Below are 26644 nucleotides of genomic sequence, written 5' to 3' on the forward strand. Positions count from 1 at the left end.
TAGATAGATAGATAGATAGATAGAGACTTATGTCTACTGGACACAAACTAAAATTATCTGTAAGGAGAAAACTTCAATTGAGAAAATTCCTCCATTAGAGTCAGCTGTAAGGCATTTTTCTTAAATAGTGATCGATGGAGAAGAGCCCTGTCCATTATGGGTGGGGTTATCCCTGGGCTGGTGGTCCTGGGTTCTCAAGCAGGCTGAGCAGACCAGGGGAGCAAGCCAGTAAACAGCATCTTTCATGGCCTCTGCATCAGCTTGAGTCCCTATCCTGACTTCCTTTGGTGTGAACAGCAATGTGGAAGTGTAAGCTGAATAAGCCCTTTCCTCCCCAACTTTCTTTTTGGTCATGGTGTTTTCTTACAGCAATAGAAACCCTAAAAAAGACAGATGGATATTTCAATTATTAATCAATAATAAGTATAATGTGCCTATTTAATATTTAAATTCATTGAAAACTTTTATAAAAAATAATGCCTGATTACATTTTGATTTCTGATTTGAATTAGAGAGTTCTAAAAAAATTGTTTGGAATTTGACTGTCACTCATAATTTAGATTATTGCAGTTCTATTTAAAGAGAGTTCTAGGTTGAGAAGAAAAATAAAGGATTTTTATATGTGTGAGGAAAATGATGAGACTAACCCGCGTCTTCTAGAGGTCAATGATCTCTGTTTAGACAAAAAGTTGGATAAATATCCAGTAGGAGAAACAAAGACAACTAAGAGTGAGTGTTGATGTCTAGAGCATGGGGACATCCTCTAGCGTTACTTCCTGGCTTTCACTGCTCCTCTGGATCATGGTCAGGAGGCAGACATAAGACATCATGATGGTACCAATCACCATTCCTGAGGACCCAAGAGTAGTTTGCTTGGGTATTCTGCATATCTAGAAACTATGAATGGCCAATACTTTGCTTTAGCACTCCAAAAATAAAACATCTGAAACAGATTAAATATGGTCAAACAGGTTATAAAAATCCATGAGTTTTGCAGGAAAGTGGCTCCAAGTGACAGAAAAATATCCTTTGTCTTGACCTCATAGGAATAAAACCAGAAATGATTATGAAATGCCTGCAGTGATAAGTACCAGAAAGTCCATATAAATGTCCTTGCCCAATATTCTCCAGATCACACATCCCATTATTACCACCACCACCAGCATCTTGTTTCAAGGCTGCAATATATGTTTGAGCATTTTCATATATAGTTCAGATAGAAGTATTCTGAGGTAGGGCTGGAGAGATGGTTTCATGGCCAAGAGCACTTGCTGCTTTCCCAGAGTGCCCAAGTTTGCTTTCCACATTGCCTGACTTACAACTTCCTTTAACTAAAGTTCTAGAATCCAGTTCCCCTTTCTAGCATTTGTGGGCACATGGTTGTGCACTTACACACATGCGCGTGCACACATACACACACACAACCACCCACACACGCCATAAATTTACATGCATACACATAAATAAAAATCAAAATTGAAGAAATTTAAGTATCCTGTGGTACTTTTAGAAGGTATTTATTTAAATACCCATCCACCAACAGATGGGTTGGGAGAGGGGAAAAGAAAAATCATAACCATAGTCTAGACTCTGATTCTTCTCATTTAATACCACATTAATTCTAATTTCCAAAAAGGAAAGAACCTTTTTTAATGATATGAATGAACTTCTTTCACTCTTAAGGGATCAACATTCTGTACCCCACATGACAGAATGGAAATCACCTAAAATAAGCAGTTCCTCTTCGCTCTTTAAGCTAACTGAGAAAAATGCTTTTACAAGAAGTCTTTATAAGTTTATTTTAATTGTTAACTTTTATGTTGTTTGCAGCATACCCACATTGCAAGTCATGGGCTTAGATAGTAAAGTATTGTAGATATCCCATATTCGTGTAATGACAGGAACCCCCAACTGAATTTCAAAATATTTGACTAGGAAAAACTAAGTATTGAAGAAAATGGTTTATTTATGTTAAAGCAATCTGTGGGCTGTTGGCCAAGCAGTATGCCCACCCCCTATCTGTGTTCTTGGTGATACATAGGCAATTCAAGCCCTTGAAAGAAGGAGCATCAGTTTTCTTTAAGGGTTGACCACACTCCAGGGAGTGCTAGCCACCCAAGAATATTTGGGTTGTAAAAACTGGGCTTCTTTTTGGAACATGAAGTTGGTTGGTAAGGATGTAATGATGAATCTGGATGAGCTGGAGGAAGGGATAAATATGATCAAACTATATTGTGTGAAAATCTCAATGAATTAGTAAAATACTATTTAATAAAAAAAAGTAACACAAGACTCAGTGGACAAAGGTGCTCTTATTTATTCTTCATAGAAATGTGTTGCATGATTGTTTTTTCCTGGAGCACCCAGATGGGATAAGAGCAGACCAAAGAAATGAGTCCATCAAGTGTAGTTTCATGAACAATGTGCTTAATCGGGCCTACTTGCAGCAAGTAACAGGAGCATGGTAAATTTAAAGGGAGCTATACTGTGAAGAATATGGTGCAAAGTATATTTATAAATTATCATGTGTTGCATGTGTTTGGCTAAAAGCAAACTCTGGGCCTGAGAAGAGCTCCCTTTTCCAAGATTCCAGTATGTTTATTCCAAGTGTTCTCCAAAACTCCCTGTCTATCTGCCTACCTCTGTTAGGGAAGAAAGAAAACAGCAAACAGCAAACGGTATTAAATCAGTATGTCATTTAGAACAGCTAGAAGGTAAACTATACGGTATCTGTATTCATTTGTATTGGTGTCACCATTCCTTCTTGTCTGGTGCCCTTCATGTTACCATCAGTGCACCAGGGAATAATAGACATGGCCAGAATTCCATACAGTACTTTGTGTGGCTTGGGTTTTGGTTTCATTAATTCTAGGGGTCTCAGCAACTTGAAAGGACACTGATCACAGCACAGCCTGTATGGCATTGGCTGTAGCACTCACCAACACCAAACCACATTGCTATAAATATGCATGCCATTTTTGCAGAGTTTGATTCTATGCTATCACAGAATTAAGTCTGGCCCAAAATTGGATATGCTATTTTAACCATTACTGAAATTGAATCTACAATGGATTCTGTCTATTGAAATGCCTTGTATAGTGCTAATAATTGTTGTCCTATTGTGATATCTGAGCGTCTATCTCTTTCTGTGACTAGGATTAATATTCTATAGAAGTTGTTTACTTGGTTTTTCTATCTAGGTTCTAGATGCAATTCTTTGAGCTTCTGTTAACTTGCATCATAAATTTATCATCAAAAGTACCGAGGCATACAAATTAGTCTGTTCTCCAAGGAGTCTAGCTTTCTCCAAAGCCTCTTGATATGTACAGTCTGTATCCCATGTGGGACTCCTCATAAAATTATACAAAGGATGGGCATTTAAAACAACATGGCTGTGACAATGAAGCAGTTCCTCTAGAAATCCCCCAAAATACCTGCAGGTGTTTTGCATTCACAGCCACTGCACAGGCTGATGTAAATTTGTTTCAACAAACTTGTCAGGTGTTAGACACAACTTACCTGACCATCATACTCCAAAGAATTTCACAACTGTGCATGACCCTCACACCTTGTATAGACTGACTTCCTATCCTCACTTCTGTAGGTACATTTGTGTATCTTTAAGGTACTTTTCTAAATTTTGAAGACCCTGAAAGGATGCCATTATATAAACTTGTATAAGCTATATATTGAAGTCGTTTACAGGACTTGCAGGATAACAAAACAATGCCCATGACAAACAGTAGGACCCTGAAGATGAACTTGAGGAAAGTGAGCTGCTATCTATTCCAAGCTTGGACATGTGAAAGGAATAAAAAAATAATATTAACATTGTCCAATGCAACATGGAAGTGTCCCATTACCTGCATTTCTTTTTGTAAAAGACCAGTGTTGAGTACTAGAATGGATGAGAGGCACAACTTCATTTAGCTGTCTCTAATCCATGGCCATTTTTCAAGAATCACCTAGTTTATTTACTGACCCCATAAGGTTTGTGAAAGGGGTTCAAGCAGGACAAATAATATCAACCTTTTCTAATTGTTTGATGATTTCTGTAACTTCATATTTCTCATGACACCTGTATTGTTATTTACCTCCCTTCAGACACTCAATTCACCCAGCCACACATGACTAATTTGAAATTCTTATCCCCAGGAGAAACTCTCCAAACATGGTATGTAGAAGATGTCTTATCAGTATATCCATCTCCAGTATACTTTCTGGACAGAGAAAAATGTTCACAGTATGCTCTAAGGAAGATGATCACCTCCCTTGGGGCAAGCAATGCCCTTTTTATTTTGACTGTTCTATCTCTGTGCCCATCCACTACTGTTCATTGTTCCAATGCTTTAGGAGTTGTCATAATCAATGTACACTCAGTTTCCACATCCGCTAATGTACAAGTATTTTACACTTTCACAGAGGACCTCAAGGTCCCTTGTCTGGCCCTCAGTTGTGAGAAACTTGGCTACTCCTTTAGCGGAATGTCTGGGAAGGCTCTCATCCTCATCTTCACAGAGGGCATAATATGAAACACTCACACCTTTTCTTCACCTTTATTGAACTGTTATTCAAACTTTAAAGCCTTCTGAAGGTTCATGAGCATTAGATTCAGCTTCCCGTCAAATTTCCTTCCCCTAGAGACTCTTTCTTGACATATTCTTTCACTTTTGTTTTGCAGGGACGAAGATAGACTTCATCATCTGCCTTCCCTTTCTTTATCCCCACCTGAGTGTTTTACAGACCCAATTTATATGCTACCTGTTGTGTTTACTTTTCTTAAGAAGACATGAACAAATACTTTTCATCCTGTATAGGGTATCAATCAATGCTATGATCCATGAAAGATTGCAAATAAGTCTAACTTGGTGAACAAATATGTTTAAATGTTGTTCCTGACAGGAGCACAGGCAACATACAGTGGAGAAAAAAACTCTTCCTTATTAGCAAATGTTTACCATTTGCATATTCTCACAGAGGAGTGGGATTTTGCATGTTTATGAGATTCCTATGTATAAATACAGATGTTGTGATTTTTTAAAAGCAGCAGTCATGTTATGTCTAAAGGTCAGAGTTCTACAATAGAATGAATATTGACACAAATTTTTAAAACTTTTTTTATTGAGCTATACATTTTTCCCACTCCCTTTCCTTTTTCCCTTCTCCCCTTCCACCCTCTCCCCCACTCCCACCCCATGCTTCCTATTCTCTGTAGTTGAAACAAATAATGGAGGTTAGGGTTATAAACCTAAGCAATAGCATTTTGAACAGTTTTGATATTTAAAACTATGTGTTTTCTAAGTAAATATGATGAGATACAAACTAAAATGTAATACAAAGGAAAATAAGCCAATCTAAATTATTAACATAATCACACTGGAGAAGGCTACTTAACCTAAGCAGTTTAGGGTTCATCTATATTCCGGAATGGAGGAGAATACTGTGATTTGGTTTCTATGCTTTCAGGGCACAAACAAAATAAAACTTTAAAATTTTCCAGGTTTTATTTTACCATGATAAATTTAGCAACTCTTAAACCTATTTTTCTGTAGAACAAATAAATAAATATATTGTGGAACTAAGTGATTTGCCTTTGGAGGACAGAGTTACAAATAAGATAGAAGGAAAGATGGGGAAATCTATAGTCAGAGACTGGAATTAGAAGACATAGTGTAGATCAATGGCAGATGTAAAGAAGGAAAAAGTTTACAGAGACATAGGACTAGACTCCAGCTTCATGCCCACTTTTTCTCATTTTGTCTGCAGAGAAGGTAAAGAAACAGTTGCACTCCACTAACAATGAATGCAGTGTTCGGTTTAGAGTCTAGCCATGACAATAAGAGCAAAATGAAAACGTGTACACTGATTTTAAAAACAAGAAGAGCCAATATTCCTTAGAGAAAGAGGAAATTACAGTGGTGGATCTAGAAAATCACAAACTGAAGTATTCAAAAATTTATAAGAATTGGACAAAAGAGAAACAGGGACTATTTTGAGATCTCTTACAGGGCTAGTCAGGTACAATTTATGAATTAAATAACTTCAATAAAAGATGGTGGCTCACTAAATAAGTAATTTCATATTGATATAGACACTGGTTCCATGGTGATTTTATATAGAAAAATTAATGAATAAATGAATAGATGAGAAAGTTTTTTCAGTGGAATATCAATTAATGAATATAAATGTAATGGCTGACTATCATGCAGGAGTCATAAAGTAGTAATTGAGTAAGATAAAAAAATCATTAATAAGCAAAAATTAGCAGGTGAAATTTTGGTTTTTAAATGAAGTATTTATATAGTTTTGAAAGATTCCTCCCCCAAAATACTTGTCAATAATAAGGAAATAATAATTACTTAACTGCAAAGACCTGTGTATATGATAAAAGTGACCACTACCAATAAAACCATCAGGTAACGTGTGCATACAGACAAGCGAGAGCATCCACCCTCTGATATCTCTGCCAAAAAATGCAAAATTCCCATCCAATTGTGAAGAAACATTATATAAAACCAAACTGAGTGATGTTGGCAACCAGTCTCCAGGATGGTCCCTCTTCATCTTTGTCTCCCAGGAGCCCCTTCCATGCATAGTGACTGAAAACATTGATCTTTGTTCTGAAAAAATGTTATGACTTCTGAGAATCATGAAAGACATTCTGGCTTTTGTCCTTCTCGATCTGAAATAAGTTAGCTGTCTCTCATAATGGAAGAAGTTTCAACCCCTATAACCCAACAGTCCATTTTCCACATACTCATGATGAAGAAACGAGGAATCCAGGCAACAGCCACTGACTGTGCATCTTCTGTGTGCTTTTCCTGTCCCATTCAACCAGATAGCTGCAGTTCCAGCTATCATTTTTACCACAGTATTGGAGAAGATGTCCAGTCCAGCTAAATTCCCCCAAATTACGACTCAGAACCTAAAAGGTACTATTAAGTCTCACTTTAAGCCACTACTAATCATAGGGTAATTTATTATCATACTGTATAATAGACAAATACTTTGAGTACCATTCTAGAAAAATAATTACTTCAAAGATATCAAAGACAAACAATGAGAGAACAACAAAGTTCCAGGTCCAGGAATTGGGGTGGACTCGGTCAGTAAAATGTTTGTCATACCAGCACCAGGGTTTGAGTTCAAATTTCCAGAATCCAGGTAAAAAGCTACACCAAGTATACCTGTATCCTAGCACAAGGGAGGCGGAAACAGACAAATGGAACCTGCTAAGCAGCCAGACTAGCATAATCTGCCAGTTTGGGGTTCAGAGAGAGACCTTGCCTCAAATAAGAGAGTGGAAAGCAGATAAGAAAAACATTGACATTAGCCTCTAGTCTCCACATACATCTTTATGCACATGTGCAAACACGTGAACACATACAATCACATATAACACCACACACACGCACACAAAATACTCTAGGAGATTTTTTTCAAATTAAAGAAAAAGAGACCCAAGAATCAAATATATGATCCTAAAGGGTGGATAGTTTTGTTGTTCTTATTTTGCAATTACAGACTATTGATGTAATCATCAAAATTTGAATACAGTAAAAATTATAAAATAGAAATGTACCAATATTGGTGTCTTGCAATTGATCATTGTACTATAATTGTGGAAACATGCCCTTATTTTTTAAGAAATACACATTAAAATAAAGGAGAGATAAATGCCTATAATTTATTAAAATATCAAATGTAGCAATGACATAAGATAATTACATAGTCAAAGATATATACTTTTATATACTTTTTTACCGACAGAGAGACAAAATTTCTAAAATATTACCCTTTAGGAAACCCCTTTATAGATATAAAGAGATTAAAATTTTCACTACTTACACTAGAGTAAAAAGACTGCAATACCAGGCAGTGTAATTCCTGAATTTGCACTTTAAGTAAGCCACTTTAGGTTGTTTTCTCAAACTGAGAGTTGACTATTAATTGAGTTTGGAAATGAATTTACTGGAACAAAATGCAAAACAGGTTTATTGAATATAATACTGTAAATTGACACAGCATACGAATATTGTAGATTAGTAGAAATGAGTATTATTTTGTGTAATGTTTCAGATGTGGGCAGAGAAAAGGTTAATGTACGTGGTTGCACAGTCAACAAAAAGTAGGCAAGCCAGGCGCTGAGCAGGACTCAGTTTGAGCCAAAAGCAGATTTATCCGGGGCCGCCCTCCCTGCCTCTTCCGCCCCTGGCCACCTGCAGATGTGCTCCACACGTCTTCAGTACCCAGCGCGGAGCAGACGCTATTTAAGGGTCCTTCCCCACAGCTCACAGCCAGACGCTGCCGGCACTTAGCCAAATCCCCCTATCCTTGCTGGAGACTCAGAACACTCAGAAAGCAACCTTCTGATGGGCCGCTGCGGTGGCATGGGAGCCTTGGGTTCGCTCTGGGTTTTCTTCACTTTCGTCGCGCCAGGAGTTCTTGGTGAGCTGGGCACGGGAGTGCAGACGAGGGAACTCCTTCAGGGCTAGAAAATTTTCTGCGCCTACACAAAGGTTAGAGACCAAACCAGGGATATGGGGGCCCTTCTGGATACTTGTCTGTCCCTGACAACTTTGGAGACTCAGTCTCTGCAGCAGAATGGCCCCACCTCTTCTGGGAACTGGACCACCACCACTGAAACCTGAGCCACGCGTGGGCGCTTTTGAATTACTGCTGCCGCTGTTTGGTGGTTCTCTCTCTCTCAGGCTCCCAGCCTCTTGAGAATTCAGCCAAGTGCTGTGCTTCTGTGCATGCAGAAATCCTCTCTAGCCATGGAAGGGTCGTTGAGTCCCTGCTTTTCTTAAAGAATAATACCTGATTCTTCATTATGGGTCCCAGATTTTGTTTGACTTTGATAGGATATTTAAGACTGTGACTTCTGTAACAGTGTATGCTTACATAGGTTCTCCTTCAATGTTCTCTATAACAGTTTTTGTTTTTTGATTGTTTTTGGTTCACAGATTGGCTTGCTTTTAAAGTACTATAGTACTTAAAGACATAGGTTATAAGACAACCTCAATAGCTGGGTGAATTTTGGCAAGTCGTAATATAATTTATGATCGTAGTGAATATATTCATAGGTTATAAGATATTTACTATAAGCAAATATCAAAGCTGGGTAAATGTTAGAAAGTCGGTTAGAGCCCCAACCCTCAGTCTCTCACATAAGCAATGGAGTTAGAAATGAACTGTGCTACCATCCCACAGAGCTGTGAGAAATCATGAGCTGCTGGGGAAATTAGGTCACGGTACTTGATTGTTGACACTTACTAAGTGTAGCAATTAGCAGTTAATGGTGAATCTAGTCAAAACGCAGAACTAATGTATTTGCTTTAGTTCTGGTACAACTTCTGCTGGAAAACAAATTCTAGGGATGACTGGACCTCGTTTCATGTTCAATGATGAATGTTTTATGCTTAGTACCATACTTTCCTTAACATACATGACTCTCATTTAAAAAACTCAGCCATTAGATATTCAGAGTGTTAAGGCATTTGATGATAATTCTCAATAATGGTCTCCCACCCCCTTCCTGATTTCTCACCAGCTTTTCGGATTTATATTCATCCCATTCAGAAATCCTCCATCTACTTCCAAAGGATTTCTAAATCATCCTTTGTAAAGCCCCTTAGATCTAAATAGTTAATTGCACCCTGTCCTCCAGAAACATTTTCTGTGTTAATCTTCACTCCTGATGCTAGAAAGAGGTAAAGAGGGAACAGGGACTTTTAAGAAAACCCATATCATGCAATTTGAAAAATTATTACATGTATTTATTTGTTTGTTTAGTAGGGGGTGTGCAATCAATGGCATGTGTTTGGAGGTCAGGGACTATTTACAAGAGTTAGCTCTCTCCTTTCACCTGTGGCTCCAGGGATTAAACTCAATTGGTCAGTCAGGTTTGACAGCAGTGTCTTTAGCCAGTAAGACATGTCACCTGCTCCTTTACTTTTCTGTTTGGAGGAGAATCCAGTCTTTGGAGATTCTGTACTGTAGCCTGGGAGATGGGTAGTTTCAATAAAAGTCCAAAGTCTCTTTACTAGAGATGAGACTTCCATTAATCCTCACTCAGAAAGAAAAATTCTTGCCTCTTTTTGACATGGAAAGTTACATTATAAAGTTCCCTTTTCCTTTGTAGTTTCCAGATCTTGTATTCCTCTTGGTCTGTATTGGTACCACTGATTGAATCTTATGAATGTAAGTGGTTTCCCATATTGTGGAAGATAATTTAGCTTTGTCCTTATTTACATTTAATTATCACACATTATTATCTAATTAGAGTAACTGGTAGAAGTGGTATCACATATAAATCAATTAAAGTAAATTTGATTTTATAAGATCTGTATGATAATTTAGTATCCTATGCTAAAAGCTTTTATTTATAAGATTTTTACTTGTAAGGTTGGAGAGATGGCTCAGTAGTTAGAGCACTTGCTGTTCTTGCAGAGGACAAGGTTTGGTTTCCAGCACCCACTTGGTGCCTCATAATCACCTGTAACTCCAGTTCTAGGGGATGCATAACTGTCTTAAGGACTTTGCAGTCACTGATAATATATAGTGTACATACATACATGTAGGTAAAACACTGTTAGATGTGAAATAAAAAATAAAATCTTAAAACACTTTTAAAGATATTTTTACTGGTATATTTTTGGTTTTTATTATAAAACCAGAGAATTTTTTTATTTTTTGTACCTATTATTGTTTGAATGTAATGTGTCTCCCATAAGCTCATGTATTTGAACTGTCAGTCTACAGCTGTCCTGTATAACCTTTAGAAGGCCATAGATCTATCTGGAGAGTAGACCTTGGAGGTTATATCTCCTGCCCACTTCCAGCTAAACTTTCTGCTTCCTGACTGGTATCATGTAACCAGCACCTTTTGAAGTTTTCTTCCCCTAAAAACCAAGCTGCTCCAGTCATATGCCTTCCTCATCATAATGGATGGTATCCCCTGGACTATAAGCCAACTAATCCCCCCTCCCTTAAGTTGTATCTGTCAAGTATTTGGTCACAATGATAAGAAAAATAGTTGGTACAAATAGCTGACATAACTTCCCTTCAACCCCACCAAAAAGTATATAGATTCGTTATTTTATTACTATTTTATTACATAAGGTTATCTTATTACATAAGGTTATATAAGGCCAGTCTCATTCAAGTATATAATGTACTTTGAGGATATCCAATGACCACCCCCTCCTTCTTAATCTTCTCCCCTCCCATTAGTACCTTTTGTTCTTCCAGACAGTTTGTATCTATGTTCAAATATATATGAGAGAGAAAAAAAAGAGATACCTGTTTTTTCTAAATCTGACTTAATTCACTTGATATTATTATCTCTGGTTACATTCATCTTCTTACAAACAATATAACTTCATTCTTGATAGCTGAAAAGGTCCCATTGTGTATATGTACATTTTCTTAATCTATTCTATTGCTGGGCACCTAGGTTGGTTCCATAACTTAGCCACTGAGAATAGTACTACAATAAGCATTGATGTGCAAGTGTATCTGGAATGCTGACTTGGACTCTTCTGTGTAAATATTGACAAAAGCGCAGGATCATGTGGTAGACCCATTTTTGTTATTATTAAGTACTATTTACTATTATTTTGTTGAGAAATCTCCAGACAGATTTTTACAGTGGCTGGACTAGTTTACAATCATCAGCAATGTAAAAGTGTTACTTTTTGTATATATCCTTTCCAGCATTTGTTGTTACTTATTTTCTTCATGACTGTCATTCTTACTAGTGAAAGATGGAACCTTAATGTGGTTTTTATTTTCATTTTTCTGATGATTAGTGAGGTTTAACACATTTTTCATATTTATTGAACATTTTATACTTCATTTGAGAATCCTATGTTCACTCCATTAGTTCACTTGTAAATGAGGGATTTTGGTGCTTATGCTTTTATTTCCTTTTATTTTCTGGATATTAATCAGCTATCTAGTTAGAAAAGATATTCTCCCATTTTGTGGATGATCTCTTCACCTTTTTTTGCTGTGCAGATGCTTTATACACTCATTAAGTCTCATTTGTCAATTGTTGGCACTATTTCCTAAGCAACTGGACCCTTATTTAAAAGTGCTTTCCTATGCTGATATCTTGCAACATTCCTCCTTCATTTTCCTCTATTGTTTTCTGAGTTTTGTGTTATATATTAAGTTCTATATATTCATTATTGAAGTTCTACATGCTTTTCTTATCTTTCCTGACTTCACTGTATTAAAAAAACAAACAATCCACCCACAGTTTTAAATTGTAAAATTGTAAAGTGATGGAATTTTATGAAGAAAGTTCTCCAGATACTATTTTTCTGCTCTGCTTTAAAAGTGTAGAAGGAGCAGCGGGCTACATCCTGCCACCTGGCTAGCTTTACCCAAAATAATACATGGAAACTGTATTCTTTTAAACACTGTCTGGCCCATTAGTTCTAGCCTCTTATTGACTAATTTTCGCATCTTGTTTTAACCCATATTTAGTAATATGTGTAGCACCACGAGGGGTGGCTTACCAGGAGAGATCTTAACCTGCGTCCGTCTCTGAGAGGAGAGGCATGGCGTCTGCCTGAGGTGTCTGCCTGACTCTGCTTTCTTTCTCCCACAATTCTGTTCTGTATATTCTGCCTACCTAATTTTCTGTCCTATTAAAGGGCCAAAGCAGTGTCTTTATTAGCCAATGAAAGTAACACATAGACAGATGACCCTCCTCCATCATAAAAGCTTTTGAATCTCTGAATTTCTCTGTGTCTATCCATACTAGAATTATTTTCATAGATAATATTGCTCCAAACAAGAATACTTCTAAAGATCAAATTTGTTAGAATAATTGGTGACAGGAGAGAAGCAGAGACACTTTAGCCTTTCTCAGATTTGACATTTCTGTGGTCCTTTCTAGGTCAGTGTAAGTCGCTGCCAAGGTATACTTTTGCTAAACCTATTATTGAGAGTGATAAATCTGAGTTTGCTGTTGACACAACTTGGAAATACAAATGCCTCCCTGGGTATAGTGGGAAGCCATTCTTAATCACCTGCTTAAAGAACTCCAAGTGGTCAGATGCTCAGCAGTTCTGTAATCGTGAGTATTCCTACAAGCCATGTTTGTCTTTATCATTTTATCTGTACAGGATAGTATGTCATTTTCCAGAAAAAAGACAAGTAAATTAGTTTGTCATGGCAAACAAAGGTGTGATCCCAGCTTCTTTGTTTCCTTTAACTCCTAAATTTTCTGAACACTAGGGTTTAAGTCATCACCATGGTTTAACATCATCTTCCTGACATCATTTGATGATTTTTACATTGCGTTAGAGATTAAAGGTTAGTTATACAAAATAATATTAGTTTCATCTTATTCTTACCACATTTAATTCAAGAGATTTTTTTATTACCTAACATGAGTGAAGCAGTAGACAATGGATTGTATAAGGGACAACACAAATTACACATATATAATATATAACTGAGGATTGAACACAAGGCATTGTTCAGGCAAGGCAAGCACTCTATCTCCAGGCTGAATGATGTTGTTTAATAGTAGAGGTAAACTGCTATTCAACCATAGGAAAATAAATGCTGTCTAAGAGAATTAGGGAGATTGAGGCCTTCTGGACAGAACTTGGGAGGAAATGGTATCTTTGATATTTTGGTTTTTTTGCTTGTTTGTTTTTTGTGTAACAGTCCTAGCTGTCCTGGAACTAGCTCTTGTAGACCAGACTGGCCTCAAACTCACAGAGCTCTGCCTACTTCTTTTTCCCAAGTGCTGGGATTAAAGGTGTGCACCACCATCACCCAGCAGAAATGATATCTTTGGAAAAATTGGAAAAAGATCAGTATGGTTTGAGTGCATATAAACTCCAAGATTGTATACTTTTTCCTGTGAATAATGGTAATCCATCATAAATTTTTGAGTGGGAAGTATGATATATTTATATTTATTTGTATTATATTTATTATTATAAAGATTATATTAATTATATTATATATAAAAGAAGAAATTTGGGCTAGAGAGATGGCTTAGTGGTTAAGAGCACTGCCTGCTCTTCTAAAGGTCCTGAGTTCAATTCCCCGCAACCAGATGATAGCTCACAACCATCTAGAATGAGATCTGGTGCCCTCTTCTGGCCTGCAGGTATACATACAGGCAGAATACTGTATACACAATAATTATTTTTAAAATATTTATTTATTTATTATGTATACAATATTCTGTCTGTGTGTATGCCTGCAGGCCAGAAGAGGGCACAAGACCCCATTACAGATGGTTGTGAGCCACCATCTGGTTGCTGGGGATTGAACTCAGGACCTTTGGAAGAGCAGTCAATGCTCTTAACCTCTGAGCCATCTCTCCAGCCCCTATACACAATAATTAAATAAATGTTTAAGAAAAAGAAAAGAGGGAAGGAAGGAAGGGAGGGAGGAAGGGAGGGAGGGAGGGAGGGAGGGAGGGAGGGAGGAAGGAAGGAAGGAAGGAAGGAAGGAAGGAAGGAAGAAAGAAAGAAAGAAAGAAAGAAAGAAAGAAAGAAAGAAAGAAAGAAACTCATACCATGTTATGGAAGAAATACTAGATCAAGAGTGGCCAACACTAGAAAGGTGAATTTTGCCACTCAGCAATACAGTAAAACAATAAAAATGCCAAAGTAAGTGGTTTTGGAGATATTCTGGAATCCAGACCCTTAAATTTTGTAACTAATTGAACTGAAGTATTAGAGGATGAGTTAAAAGTCTGTAGGCTTTTAATACAGTAGACTTGGTAAATGATGCCCTTAGCTAAGATTTTAATAATGAGAACACAGTTTTTAATATAGAGTTGACCACAAATAAAGTTTTCTTTCATACACAGAAATATGGACAATAGGGTTTGAACAGTGTTCCAAAACTGACTGCTCCTTGAGAAAGCGCACATTTTACAAATCTCAAAAATTGCTTTGAGAAAATATACGCAGAACCATCAGCAAGTCCAGTCAGGGAATTTAATAGAAAATGCATAAAGTTTTCTCCATCCCAGTCCCAAATCCTGTTTTGTTTCCCTTGTAGGTAGATCATGTACAACTCCTGGAGACCTCCTCCATGGCTCTGTGAATATAAGTATGGGTATCAAGTTTGGGTCAACAATTACATATTCTTGTAATACAGGGTGAGTAGGCAGGAAGCCTCTTCAGGGTATATGGATACAGAAATAATATTTCTAACCAGAAGCCCTTTAATATGAATAAAAACAAAAGCACGAGCCGGGCGGTGGTGGCGCACGCCTTTAATCCCAGCACTCGGGAGGCAGAGGCAGGCAGATCTCTGTGAGTTCGAGACCAGCCTGGTCTACAAGAGCTAGTTCCAGGACAGGCTCTAAAGCTGCAGAGAAACCCTGTCTCGAAAAACCACAAAAAAGCACGGTCTCCTTGGCCTGCTGTAGAAATGACATTTCAGTGTTGCTCAGTTAAGGGGATCCTTAGAAAGAAAGAAGATGGAGCTACCTTGCTTCAGTTTTAAGTCTCCAGTGCTATTGACAAGGAAGTCAGACTTCATTTGGCTATAATGTTGAACCTATTAAAGAAGCTCTACTTTATCACTATTTCACCATATCAAACATGTTATTCTACCCTTTTCTCATTCTGGAAGTGGAAAAAAATTAGGCTTTTCTAAAGTGTTAAGTGAGACCTGGATGTGATCAAGCACCTCTTTGCCTCCAGATATCGACTCATTGGTGACTCATCTGCTACATGTATTGTCTCAGACAATAGTCTAATTTGGGATAATGACAGCCCTACTTGTGAATGTGAGTAAAATGATCTTTTTACGGCATACTACCAAATTTTCTTATCCCTTTCTAAAGGGAAACTGGGCATCTGTGCATAAAAATGAGTGTCTGAGACATTTCACTCGGTTTGGGTTGTTATAGACACTGCTCTGGCTGCTATTCTTCCATGATCTCTAATTCTATCACACTATTCCATTAATGTTTTTATGATGTTATTTAGTGGTGAATAGGTTCTTACATTTAAAATATGCATGAGTTTACACATGACAAATGCAACCAAGTAAAATTAGATCACCCCAAGAAGTCTCTAGTAACAGAGTCTGTACTCTGTCTGGCCTCATAGCTTTTTAACTTTTTAATCAGCCAGTTCCATGTATTTTCCTTTCTGACTTATTTTTATTTAATCAGAATACAGAATCTCATTATTAAAAATAAGATGTAGATAAAGTTTTAGTTTGGTTTATGAAAATGAAGACTGAATTTTCAGAAAATATAACATTTCAATGCCTTCTCTCTTTTCTTAACTACTTCCCTTCAAAAGCTATTCCTTGTGAGTCACCTCCAGCCATTGTGAACGGGGACTTTTACAGAAGCAGTAGAGACACCTTTTTCTATGGAATGGTAGTAAAGTATCATTGCCATGTTGGAAAAAATGGGGAAAAACTGTTTGACCTGGTGGGTAAGGAGTCAATACATTGCACCAGCAAAGACAATCAAGTTGGCATCTGGAACAGTCCACCCCCGCAGTGTATTCCTATAGTCAAGTGCCCACTGCCACAAATTGAAAATGGAGAAGTGGAGTCTGGATTTAAACGTTCCTTCTTCTTAAATGACACAGTAATGTTTAAGTGCAAGTCTGGCTTTACTATGAAAGGCAGCAGTATAGTGTGGTGCCAGCCAAACCGCAAATGGAGCCCTCCGCTGCCAACATGCTTCAGGGGTAAGTTGGGCTGAAACTTTGGATATCTGGACAACAGATATTTGCAAAATGTTTAACGTTACTAATCATCAAGGAAACTCAAATCAAACCACAATTATATATGACTTCACTTTATAATGACTCATCAAAAAAATATAGAACTGGGGAGTTGGCTCAGTGTATAAAGTGCTTGTTGTACAAATGTGAAGGCTTGAGCTTAATAAACAAAACCTATATATTAAAAAGCCTTGTGTAGTGGCACATGCTTATAATCCCAGAATCTGAGAGGCAGAGACAGACAGATCCCTAGGGCTTGCTGACAAGCAGCCAGGCTAGCTTAGCTGGTGAGCCAGTTCGCTTGTCTCATAAAATAAGATAATCTCCTCTATATGCATATGTATCAGTGTATACTCCCACATACATACACATACACACACACAAGCATGAGGGCCTGAATCAATTTCTACACATATAAAGACTCCTCCATTGCACAATATATCAAATGCTGTTAAGAATAAAGACAAAAGTCAGATTAGATAGGGAAATACGTTCCAGTGTCCTATAAACAGCAGAATTACCACTGTTTATTGTATCTTTTCATATGTATTTTAAAATCTAGAATAAAGGATTGTGAAAGTTTTCACTTGCAAAGAAATAAGTTTTAGAAGACAGATGTTTACCCTTATTTTCATATTACACAATATATTTATCTGAGCATCACCTGGTTTCTCATAAATATGTACGATTACATCTTTTGAAGAATAAAAGTAATTTTAAAACCCAGTACAAAAGTTCATCATTAGAGTTTTAGATAGTTATATTTTATTTAAATGAGGATAAATTCTCAATTATATTGGCCATATTGAAAGATGGAATTGAATAAGAAGAATTTGATTCAAAATTTTGTATATATCCATCTTGATAATGAAAATAAGTTTTGTGGAAGAAAGCTGGTAGTTATCTTGAGCCTGTGGCCCCCATTCTCACCTTCTACTCCTAATATAAACTGTCTGCATTTCTAAAAGCCTGGCAACAAAATTCAGAAGCCTCAGAAGCCTTGTTTTTGAAATTAAAAGAATGTGGCAGATTTGGGTGGGGATAATTTCTGTTATAAAAGTTTGGTTTCTTTTCTAGCCTGTTGATGGAAGGCTATCTCAGATTGTTTAATGAAAATGAGTAACACTAATATTCACTGGCATGGATCAAGAAAGAGAGAGCAGATAGACATATGGCTTTTCACATCTGGGCAGAAAAAGGCACATTAAGCCCACTCTATGACCCTACTTCTCTGCCTTAGTATGGGAGAGTTGCTATGAACACCTTTATTCCACCCAACTAAGCACAAGACAGCTAGATGCAAGTTATAAAGAATAAAGTTCTTATTGCAGAAATAAAAGGACTTTCTGGTCCTATTCTTTCCTCAGGATGTCTACCACCTGAAAATATCCACCACGGTGATTATAACGAAAAAGATAAGGAATTCTTTTCTGTTGGCCAGGAAGTGTCATATACCTGCGAACCTGGCTATAATCTTGTTGGAACTAACCTGGTCCAGTGTACATCCTTTGGAACCTGGAGCCATGCAGCCCCAACATGTGAAGGTGCCTAGCCACTCTGCTCTATTCAAAGGAAACTCAACTGTTTCCTGACTCTTCGTGTGCAAGCTCTCTCTCTTTTTTTTCCTAGTGAAATCATGTGATGACATTCCAAACCAACTTATCAATGGCCGTGTGTTTCTTCCTTCTAATCTCCAACTTGGGGCAGAGGTTTTCTTTGTTTGTGATAAAGGGTGAGTGTGAAGTGATAGGTCCTGCCCTGATGGTTTCCCATAATGATTTCAAAATATGAATTCTAAAGTTAGTTAAGCTTTTACTGTCTTATTTTTTCTTTCCTTTTCTTGACATTTCCTGACTAAGAACTCTGTCATTAACCAATTCCTTTTTCTTTTCTTCAAGTGTGTATATTTTGTGCTTGACCAGCAAAAGTAAGAAATGTCATTTCATCATCTGAAAATTCAAAGTTGTGGTTCACAAATTAAGACTCCTGTTATGGAGAATGAATGAAAACTTTGGACTTAGTGATACTCATTGAAATAAGCATGGGTAACAAGGTCTTTGCTATTTTCTCTATAGGAATTGAGACTGTTTTCCTCAAAATGATCTAGATAATCTTGACACGTGGATGCTAAAGAGGAGAGGGAGAATTCTAAAGAAGAGACGCATTTTTAGTATGTTTTAATCCATTATTGATTTATTGTTTGGTGGAGCAGATTCACAAGTAACTATGTGCTTTTTCTTAAGTCATAATTTTTTAAAATGCATACCATCCTACAAATACTTGAAAGAAGTGATTCACTTGGTACAATTGAAAGATGGGTTGTTCTAGTGATGATTTGCTGCTCCTTATTGTTTAAGGTTCCAGTTAAATGGCAAATCTTCTAGTCAGTGTGTCCCAGAAGGAGAGACAGTAATCTGGAACAATAAGTTTCCTGTCTGTGAACGTGAGTAGAAAATAAACATAATCAAATGTGGATCTCGTCTTTTGATTCTGTATTCCCATGCAGTTATCAAATAAAACACCTCACCCAACTATGTACTTTAAATAGATATTTGCCACTTTTTTAAAAAATGCAGGGAAAAGTATTAAATTCGTTCACATGTTAACATGTTAAATTGTGATTCTGAAAACAAAGTAAACAAAGGCTTTGAAAAGTTGCCTGTAACAAAACTAAGCATAGGACTTTCTAGTGTACTAAAACTCTGGTTGTGCCTCCATATGTCATTTCTTGTACTCAAGAGCTCCATCAAGGGTCAAGTGGACATTAGTGGAAATTAATTCTACAACAATTCATATACAACTATGATGTATATATGTCATAGTAGCTGTTAGCAGCTAATACCTTTAAGGATATATAAAGAATATGAACTCAATACTCAAATGGTTTTCTCAAAGGTATCTGGGATTAAGATGTTACAAATGACTTGTAATGAGGCTACCGTGTCTTCAGTAACAGTGTCTCATGCAACTATGCCACTTGCAAGCTGTCTGTGTATTTCAAATAGGCACTGAATAAGTAGTGTACTTTAGGTACTGTATCTGCCCATTTCACATGCTTTTGTCTCTCTATATTCTTATCATACCTTATGTAGCCTGAACTATAGACTGGGAAACTGAGGCTAGGGGAGGGTACGACTTGCCTAAGGTCATACAGCTATTGAATGACAGTGAGGATTTGAAATCAGGGCTATTAAGCCCAAATCAGCCCACATTGACTGCCTACAAGCAATTAGCATGTCATTAACATATTTTAAGTTAGCCTTTTTGTTTATTAAAAGTATTTAGAGTAAAAAATATTTTACAAAAATCACTGAAAGTACAGATTAGATAGATTTTTTTCTATTTTCTCTATTTCTTTGTTGTCTGGTTAGAGTGATTCATATTAATTTCTTTGACAAGGATCAAGAAAGAAGAAAATAAGCATTTAGAAATGAAAACTCTATAAGTAAAGTCATAACCAAGCATTCAATTTCTAAGAATATTTCTTGAAAAGTGATTTGACCTATACTTGGAGCTTTTACTTTTTTTTAATGATTAACATACTCATCTGGTCTCTTCTACTTTTCAGAGATTTCTTGTGACCCTCCTCCTGAAGTCAAAAATGCTCGAAAACTCTACTATTCTCTTCCCATACCTATTGACACTGTTGTGCGGTACACTTGTTTACCTAACTACCGCCTCATTGGAGAAAAGACTATGTTTTGTAAAAGTAAAGATCAAGTGAAGGCCGCTTGGGACAAAACTCCTCCTGTATGTGAAAAATGGAATAAAGATTCTGCTTGTTCAGAGCCCAGCGTACTAGGGGGATTCAAAAGTAAACAATCTAAACCACCACCATTCAAACATGGTGATTCTGTGACATTTACCTGTAAAGCCAACTTCACCATGAAAGGAAACAAAACAGTCTGGTGCCAAGCAAATAATATGTGGGGACCAACACCACTGCCAGTCTGTGAGAGCAGTAAGTATAGAAATAAAACTTAGTCAAGGGCCCGGGGTTTACCAGTTGTGAGCATTGAGTGTGGAAATGAAGCTTCATCAAGGCCTGAGACCTGCCAACCTGTAAGAGTGTTGAGTATGGAAGTGGAACCTCACTGAAGACAAGGATCTTCCACTTATGGGCAGATCATTTTGTTGCATGCTCCCAAAGGCTGAATTGTACAGGTCTTGTCCCTGGAGCTTGAGCTGGCTTTTGGGAGCCCATCCCCAATGCTGGGGTGCCTCTGCAAACATGTTCACAAGAGATCTACTCTCTACTCACACCATCTCCTGGGCTCTAGCATTTCAAATCAACCAACTTTAAAAATAGAGATTGCTGTGATGTTTCATTCTTGTTTCCTCTAGTTTATATTGTTAATGAATCTAATTCTTAAGTTTAGTTCTGTGGGCATAGAAATTGTCAGTATTTGACAAAATTATACTATCAAAACATTTTAATAAAGAACAATATTAACAAATTCTAAATAGATTATAGAATTTAGGAGGCACTATTATAAATATGATCCACTCTGACTTGGGAGCACAGCTGCAATCTCAGCTTCACAGGAGGCTGAAGTAAGAGATTACGAGTCCATGACCTGCCTGGGCCACACTGCAATTTTTTGTTTTTATTTTTGTTTTTGAGACAGGAGCCTGTCCTAGAACTAGCTCTTGTAGACCAGGCTGGCCTTGAAATCACAGAGCTCAGCCTGCCTCTGTCTCCCAAGGGCTGGGTTTAAAGGTGTGCACCACCACCACCCGGCTTACACTCTGTTTTTAAAGCCAGCCTGGGCAACTTAGCTAAATCTTGTCACAAAATAAAAAGTAACTAAAGGGATTGTGGGTGTAACTCAATGGCAGAGTGCTTGCCTAGTTCAATCCCAAGTACCACAAATTATATTTATCTTACTTACATATCAATAGGTTGATTAGCAGTAACATCAAAATGGATTGTCTATGAAAAAACCTTAAAGATATAGGTGAACCTATACATATTCAAATGGAAAAATTCTAATATTTTTATCAAGTAATAAAAAGAAATTAGAATAGTATGTGTTATACATAATGTACATATTTATATATATATATGTTATATGTAAGATAATGATAAATTATATTAGTAATGTTTATTAGGGCAATCCTCTGAATGATAGGCTTAAAGATGAATAAAAATGAGCCTTCTAGCAATTGAAATTTTTCTCAAGGCAAAAATATAACTAAAGATGAAAATAGAACAATAAAGCTGGGTGTAATGGTACATACCTTTAATCTCCACAGTTGGGAGGCAGAGGGAGGTGCATCTTTGTGAGGTCGAAGATAGTCTGATTTACACAGAGAGTTCCAGGACAGCCAGAGTTGCTTAGTGAGACCATATCCTCCCAAAATTGCAATTGTTTGCATAAAAGGAAACAAGCCATATCTGGTTGGGATTGAGTTGAAAACTAATGGTGACTGGTCACCAAAGATTGCATGCCATTTATTTAGATCTGTGTCCTAAGCTGGTATCTAGATTCATAAGTATATATTATCTGATGGCCTTTTCTCCTTTGTGTATATATAAAGATTTCCCTCCAGTGTGCTCATCACTTCCCAAGATCGAAAATGGACACCATACAGAAGAGCATGTTACCAAGTTTGTTCCAGGGTTGTCTGTGACATTCAGTTGTGATTCTGGTTATTTGCTTAATGGACAAAAGACAATTAAATGCTTATCTTCGGGAGACTGGGATGGTGCCTTCCCCACATGCAAAGGTATCTTAAATGTACTATCTACTGGGGACTGACCTGATATTTGCCAAGACTTACTTCTTATTCTTGCCATTCTTTCCTAGAGGCCAAATGTGAACCTCCAGGCCAGTTTCCCAATGGACAGATAAAAGAACCTATAGATCTTCAGGTTGGCAAAACTGTGCACTTCTCCTGTAATGAAGGGTGAGTAACAGGAGGGTCTGTAAAATTTAATGCCTTGGATTATATGTGCCTGCTGTGAACCATAATGTTGTCTGAGGTTTCTGTGTATCTTTGGCTGTCTGGTTCCTGTAATCGTTAAGTCCCAAAGAAAAATCACACAGAGGTCTACATTAATCTACTGATTGGCCCATTAGCTCAGGCTTTTATTAACTCTTATAACTTATATTAACCTATTGTTCTTGTCTATGTTAGCCACATGGCTCGGTACATTTTTCAGTGAGGCAGTCACAACTTCCTTCTTCTGTGTCTGGGCAGGACTGCAGAGGAATGAGCTTTCCTCTTCCCAGAATTGGCCTGTTCTCATTACCCTGCCTCTATTTCCTGTCTGATTGCCCCACCTATACTTCCTGCGTGGTTACTGGCCAATCAACATTTATTTAAAACATAATTGACAGAATACAGAATTGTCCCACAGCACTATAAAGTCAGGAGAAGGAATGTGAATGAGCCTAGATGTTATTCAGGAATAATCTGGATTGAGGTAATGCAAGAGACTAATAAATGGGTAACTGTACAGATTAAATGGACCTGTGGTAGATTTAAAGTCAAGCTTACTAGTTTTTCAACACAAACTGCCTAATAGTACTAAATTTCAACCTGTCTCCAGATACCAATTACAAGGACAACCTTCTAGTCAGTGTGTAATTGTTGAACAGAAAGCCATTTGGACCAAGAAGCCAGTATGTAAAGGTAGGTAAGACAATGGTGGTTTGGTAAGGAAATATAGGGGTTCACACACAATGCATCCTTGGCTTTCCTATAAGCATACACTTTTTCCTATAAGCGTGTGTGTGTGTGAGAGAGTGTGTGTCTGTATGTGTGTGAAAGAGAGAAAGGAAGGAAGGAATGAAGGAATGAAGGAAGGAAGGAAGGAAGGAAAGAAGGAAGGAAGAAAAGGAAGGAAGGAAGGAAGGAAGGAAGGAAGGAAGGAAGGAAGGAAGGAAGGAAGGAAGGAAGAAGAGAGGGAGAAAAGGAGAGGGGGAGCAAAATAAAACAAAACAAGACTAGAAATCTTAAAGGTCTGGGTTACATACACCCTTCGATTACCTTTTTACTGTTTCCTTAAGTCAAATGAAGCGAGCAACTTTTCTTTCTCTCAAAGACTCATGTTCTTAGTAAGGGAATTTGAGCCATGCACGTAAAGAAGATTGTGTATTTGGTAACTAGAATGAAGAAATAAGCAATGGAGACATACTCAAAAATAAAGTTTTAAAATCACATTATAATTATATTGCATTAGTTGACTGAATGACTCATTGCAGATGCAGAAATCACTGTCCTTTATCTTCTCTAGAAATTCTCTGCCCCCCACCTCCACCTGTTCTTAATGGAAGACATACAGGCAGCTTTTCAGCAAATGTATCATATGGAAGCACAGTTACCTACACCTGTGACCCAAGCCCAGAGAGAGGAGTGAACTTCATTCTTATTGGAGAGAAGACTATCTATTGTACCAGCGACAGCAAGAAGAGTGGGATCTGGAGTGGCCCTGCTCCACGTTGTGAACTTTCGACTTCTGCAGTTCAATGTCTAAAACCCCAGATAGATAGAGGTCAAATTTTATCTATTTTGAAAGATAAATATTCCTATAATGACACTGTGACATTGTCTTGTGAATCTGGCTTTAACTTGAAGGGCAGCAAGAGAATTCGATGCAACGCCCAGGGTACATGGGAACCATCAGTACCAGTATGTGAAAAAGGTGGGTGCTATCAGAAGATGAATCATTTCAAAAATTTAGAGGAAGGGCCTATGGACTTTACACAGGGCCCTTTGTAGTCCCTATACATTCAGTCACACAATAGTGGATATAAATAACAAGGAAGTCTTTCTTAGCCCTCCCTCGCCTCTATGGAAATACACTAAAGTTTACTAAGTTGTTCATTTCTTTAAGAAATACAAGAGCAAAAATACTTGTTTGTCTTAACAGTATTTTTTCCTGATTTTTTGAGACAGGTTTTCTCTATAGCTTTAAAGCCTATCCTGGAATTAGCTCTTGTAGACCAGGCTAGCCTCAAACTGACAGAAATCCACCTGCCTATGTCTCCCAAGTCCTGGGATTAAAGGCATGCACCACCTCCACCTGGCTTTAACAGTAATTTTTTAAAGGGAAGTTACCAAAGCTTCCACCTGCAGGTATATTAAAATCTTCCATAAAGTCTTCTTCTAAGATAATTCCTTCAGAAGGGAAAAGCTAGTGTAATGGCACATGTCAAAAATGCTGCAACCAGGGAGACTGATACAGGAAGGTTGTGAATTTGAAATCAACCTGGGGTACACAGTAAAATCCTATCTCTTTTTAAAAAAGAAGTGAAAGGAAGAAAAAAAGAGTGGATTGACTGGGGTACAGGAAATGAGTTATAGCAGGCAGCCTGAGTACAGAAAAGAAAATATGATTGAGGAAATGATACCTGAAATTACTCAAGGACTGTTCCAGACAGCTGCCATGAGAATGGGGTTCTATTAATTTTGACTTCTTTGGCTCAGTTTCTATTTTTTACTCTAAAATTGTTTCATTGTATCTGTTTTTCCTTTAGAATGTCCAGCTCCTCCTAAAATCATCAATGGTCAAAAAGAAGATAGGCACTTCCTCAACTTTGATCCTGGAACGTCTATAAGATATAGCTGTGACCCTGGCTATTTACTGGTGGGAGAGGATACTATACACTGTACTCCTGAGGGAAAATGGAGACCCATTGCCCCCCAGTGCAAAGGTATTACACTACAACTACAGATATTTAGCCTAAGATTGTCTTGTGTTGTTACTCATTTTTATCTTTTTTCTTAGTTGCAGAATGTAAACCAGTAGGACCACATCTCTTTAAGAGGCCTCAGAATCAGTTTATTAGGGAAGCTGTTAATTCTTCTTGTGAAGAAGGGTGAGTGAAGAATGTCTCATCCTGAATGAGGTGTGTCTTATCAGTACCCACTGAAAACTGTGTGTAAGAGTTCGCCTTAAAGGTCTTCCTTTGTCATGTGCTCATGGGTATTTATCACAATGCTTTTCCATGGGTGGGAACTATACAATGAATGGACGGTGGTAGGCTATATTGTTTTTTTCTGTTGCATTTTGTCCTAAAATAGATCAGTCTGCCTCTGGAGCCCATAGTGCTTGCTTAGCTTATTGGTAATGACATGGGCAAATGATACGACTCTTTGTCTCCAGGTCCCAGTTAAGTGAGAGTGCTTATCAGCTGTGCCAAGGTACAATTCCTTGGTTTTTAGAGATTCGTCTTTGTAAAGGTGAGTAACAACATTGACAAAGAACTTAAGGTGATATAAGATAGATGAGTGCCCTATTTTAGACTATGTTACTGGAATCAGCACACTATTTTGTCAAGTTTTATGGCTATTTATTTTGCCATCTTTCTTCTCTCACCTCCTTCTACTTTAATCAGTCAAATTCCATGTACTTAGTTACCAAGTTTATGTTGTGGTTTACGATTATCAGAATATAGAGAGTGATAACTATCTGAGTCACTACCCTACTTTGGGTTACATCAAGGTTTAGTGATGAGATTAGGAGATTGATGTCCAGTATGAACTCAGATCTGTTCCTACTGTCTAATACCTGTATGACCTTTGGCAACATATATGAATTGTAGAAACTCTAGTCTCATCTGTAAAAGTTCCACTAAACCACAGGTTTGGGTTATTAGAATAAAATGGTACTGTACCTACTTTCTGGATGATGAAAATTCCTATTGTAAGCAGATGCTCAACCAACAATAATTATCCTTAGTCAACCATATAGCTATTGTAACAAAATATCCTCCAAAAGTGTGATTCTGTCACTTGTACATTTTATTCTCATATTGACTGTGATAAAATAATTATTAATTTAATTAGTGAAAATTGTGTCTTACTAACGCAAATTCCTTTTTCAATACCAATCTTATTTTCATAAAAATCAAATTTTAGATATACAATAATGTTTAATATAGCTCATAGCATGA

General features: G+C 37.3%; 1 protein-coding gene across 1 annotated transcript in view; it reads left to right on the plus strand.

The window, feature by feature from the left end:
* The first annotated feature begins 8390 nt into the window (after positions 1-8390).
* Positions 8391-26644, plus strand: part of Cr2 (complement C3d receptor 2) — a 30809-nt gene continuing 12555 nt past the window's right edge. The window contains exons 1-16 of the mRNA XM_038348624.1: positions 8391-8448; positions 12911-13090; positions 15046-15145; positions 15696-15781; positions 16305-16703; positions 18107-18283; positions 18369-18471; positions 19097-19182; positions 20308-20700; positions 22281-22469; positions 22550-22649; positions 23296-23378; positions 23983-24390; positions 25226-25402; positions 25477-25567; positions 25855-25931. Of these exons, the coding sequence (XP_038204552.1) occupies positions 8391-8448; positions 12911-13090; positions 15046-15145; positions 15696-15781; positions 16305-16703; positions 18107-18283; positions 18369-18471; positions 19097-19182; positions 20308-20700; positions 22281-22469; positions 22550-22649; positions 23296-23378; positions 23983-24390; positions 25226-25402; positions 25477-25567; positions 25855-25931 (2707 nt within the window). The remainder of the gene's footprint in view (positions 8449-12910; positions 13091-15045; positions 15146-15695; positions 15782-16304; positions 16704-18106; positions 18284-18368; positions 18472-19096; positions 19183-20307; positions 20701-22280; positions 22470-22549; positions 22650-23295; positions 23379-23982; positions 24391-25225; positions 25403-25476; positions 25568-25854; positions 25932-26644) is intronic.

Source organism: Arvicola amphibius, chromosome 12 (genome assembly GCF_903992535.2).
Source record: "Arvicola amphibius chromosome 12, mArvAmp1.2, whole genome shotgun sequence".
Taxonomy (NCBI): domain Eukaryota; kingdom Metazoa; phylum Chordata; class Mammalia; order Rodentia; family Cricetidae; genus Arvicola; species Arvicola amphibius.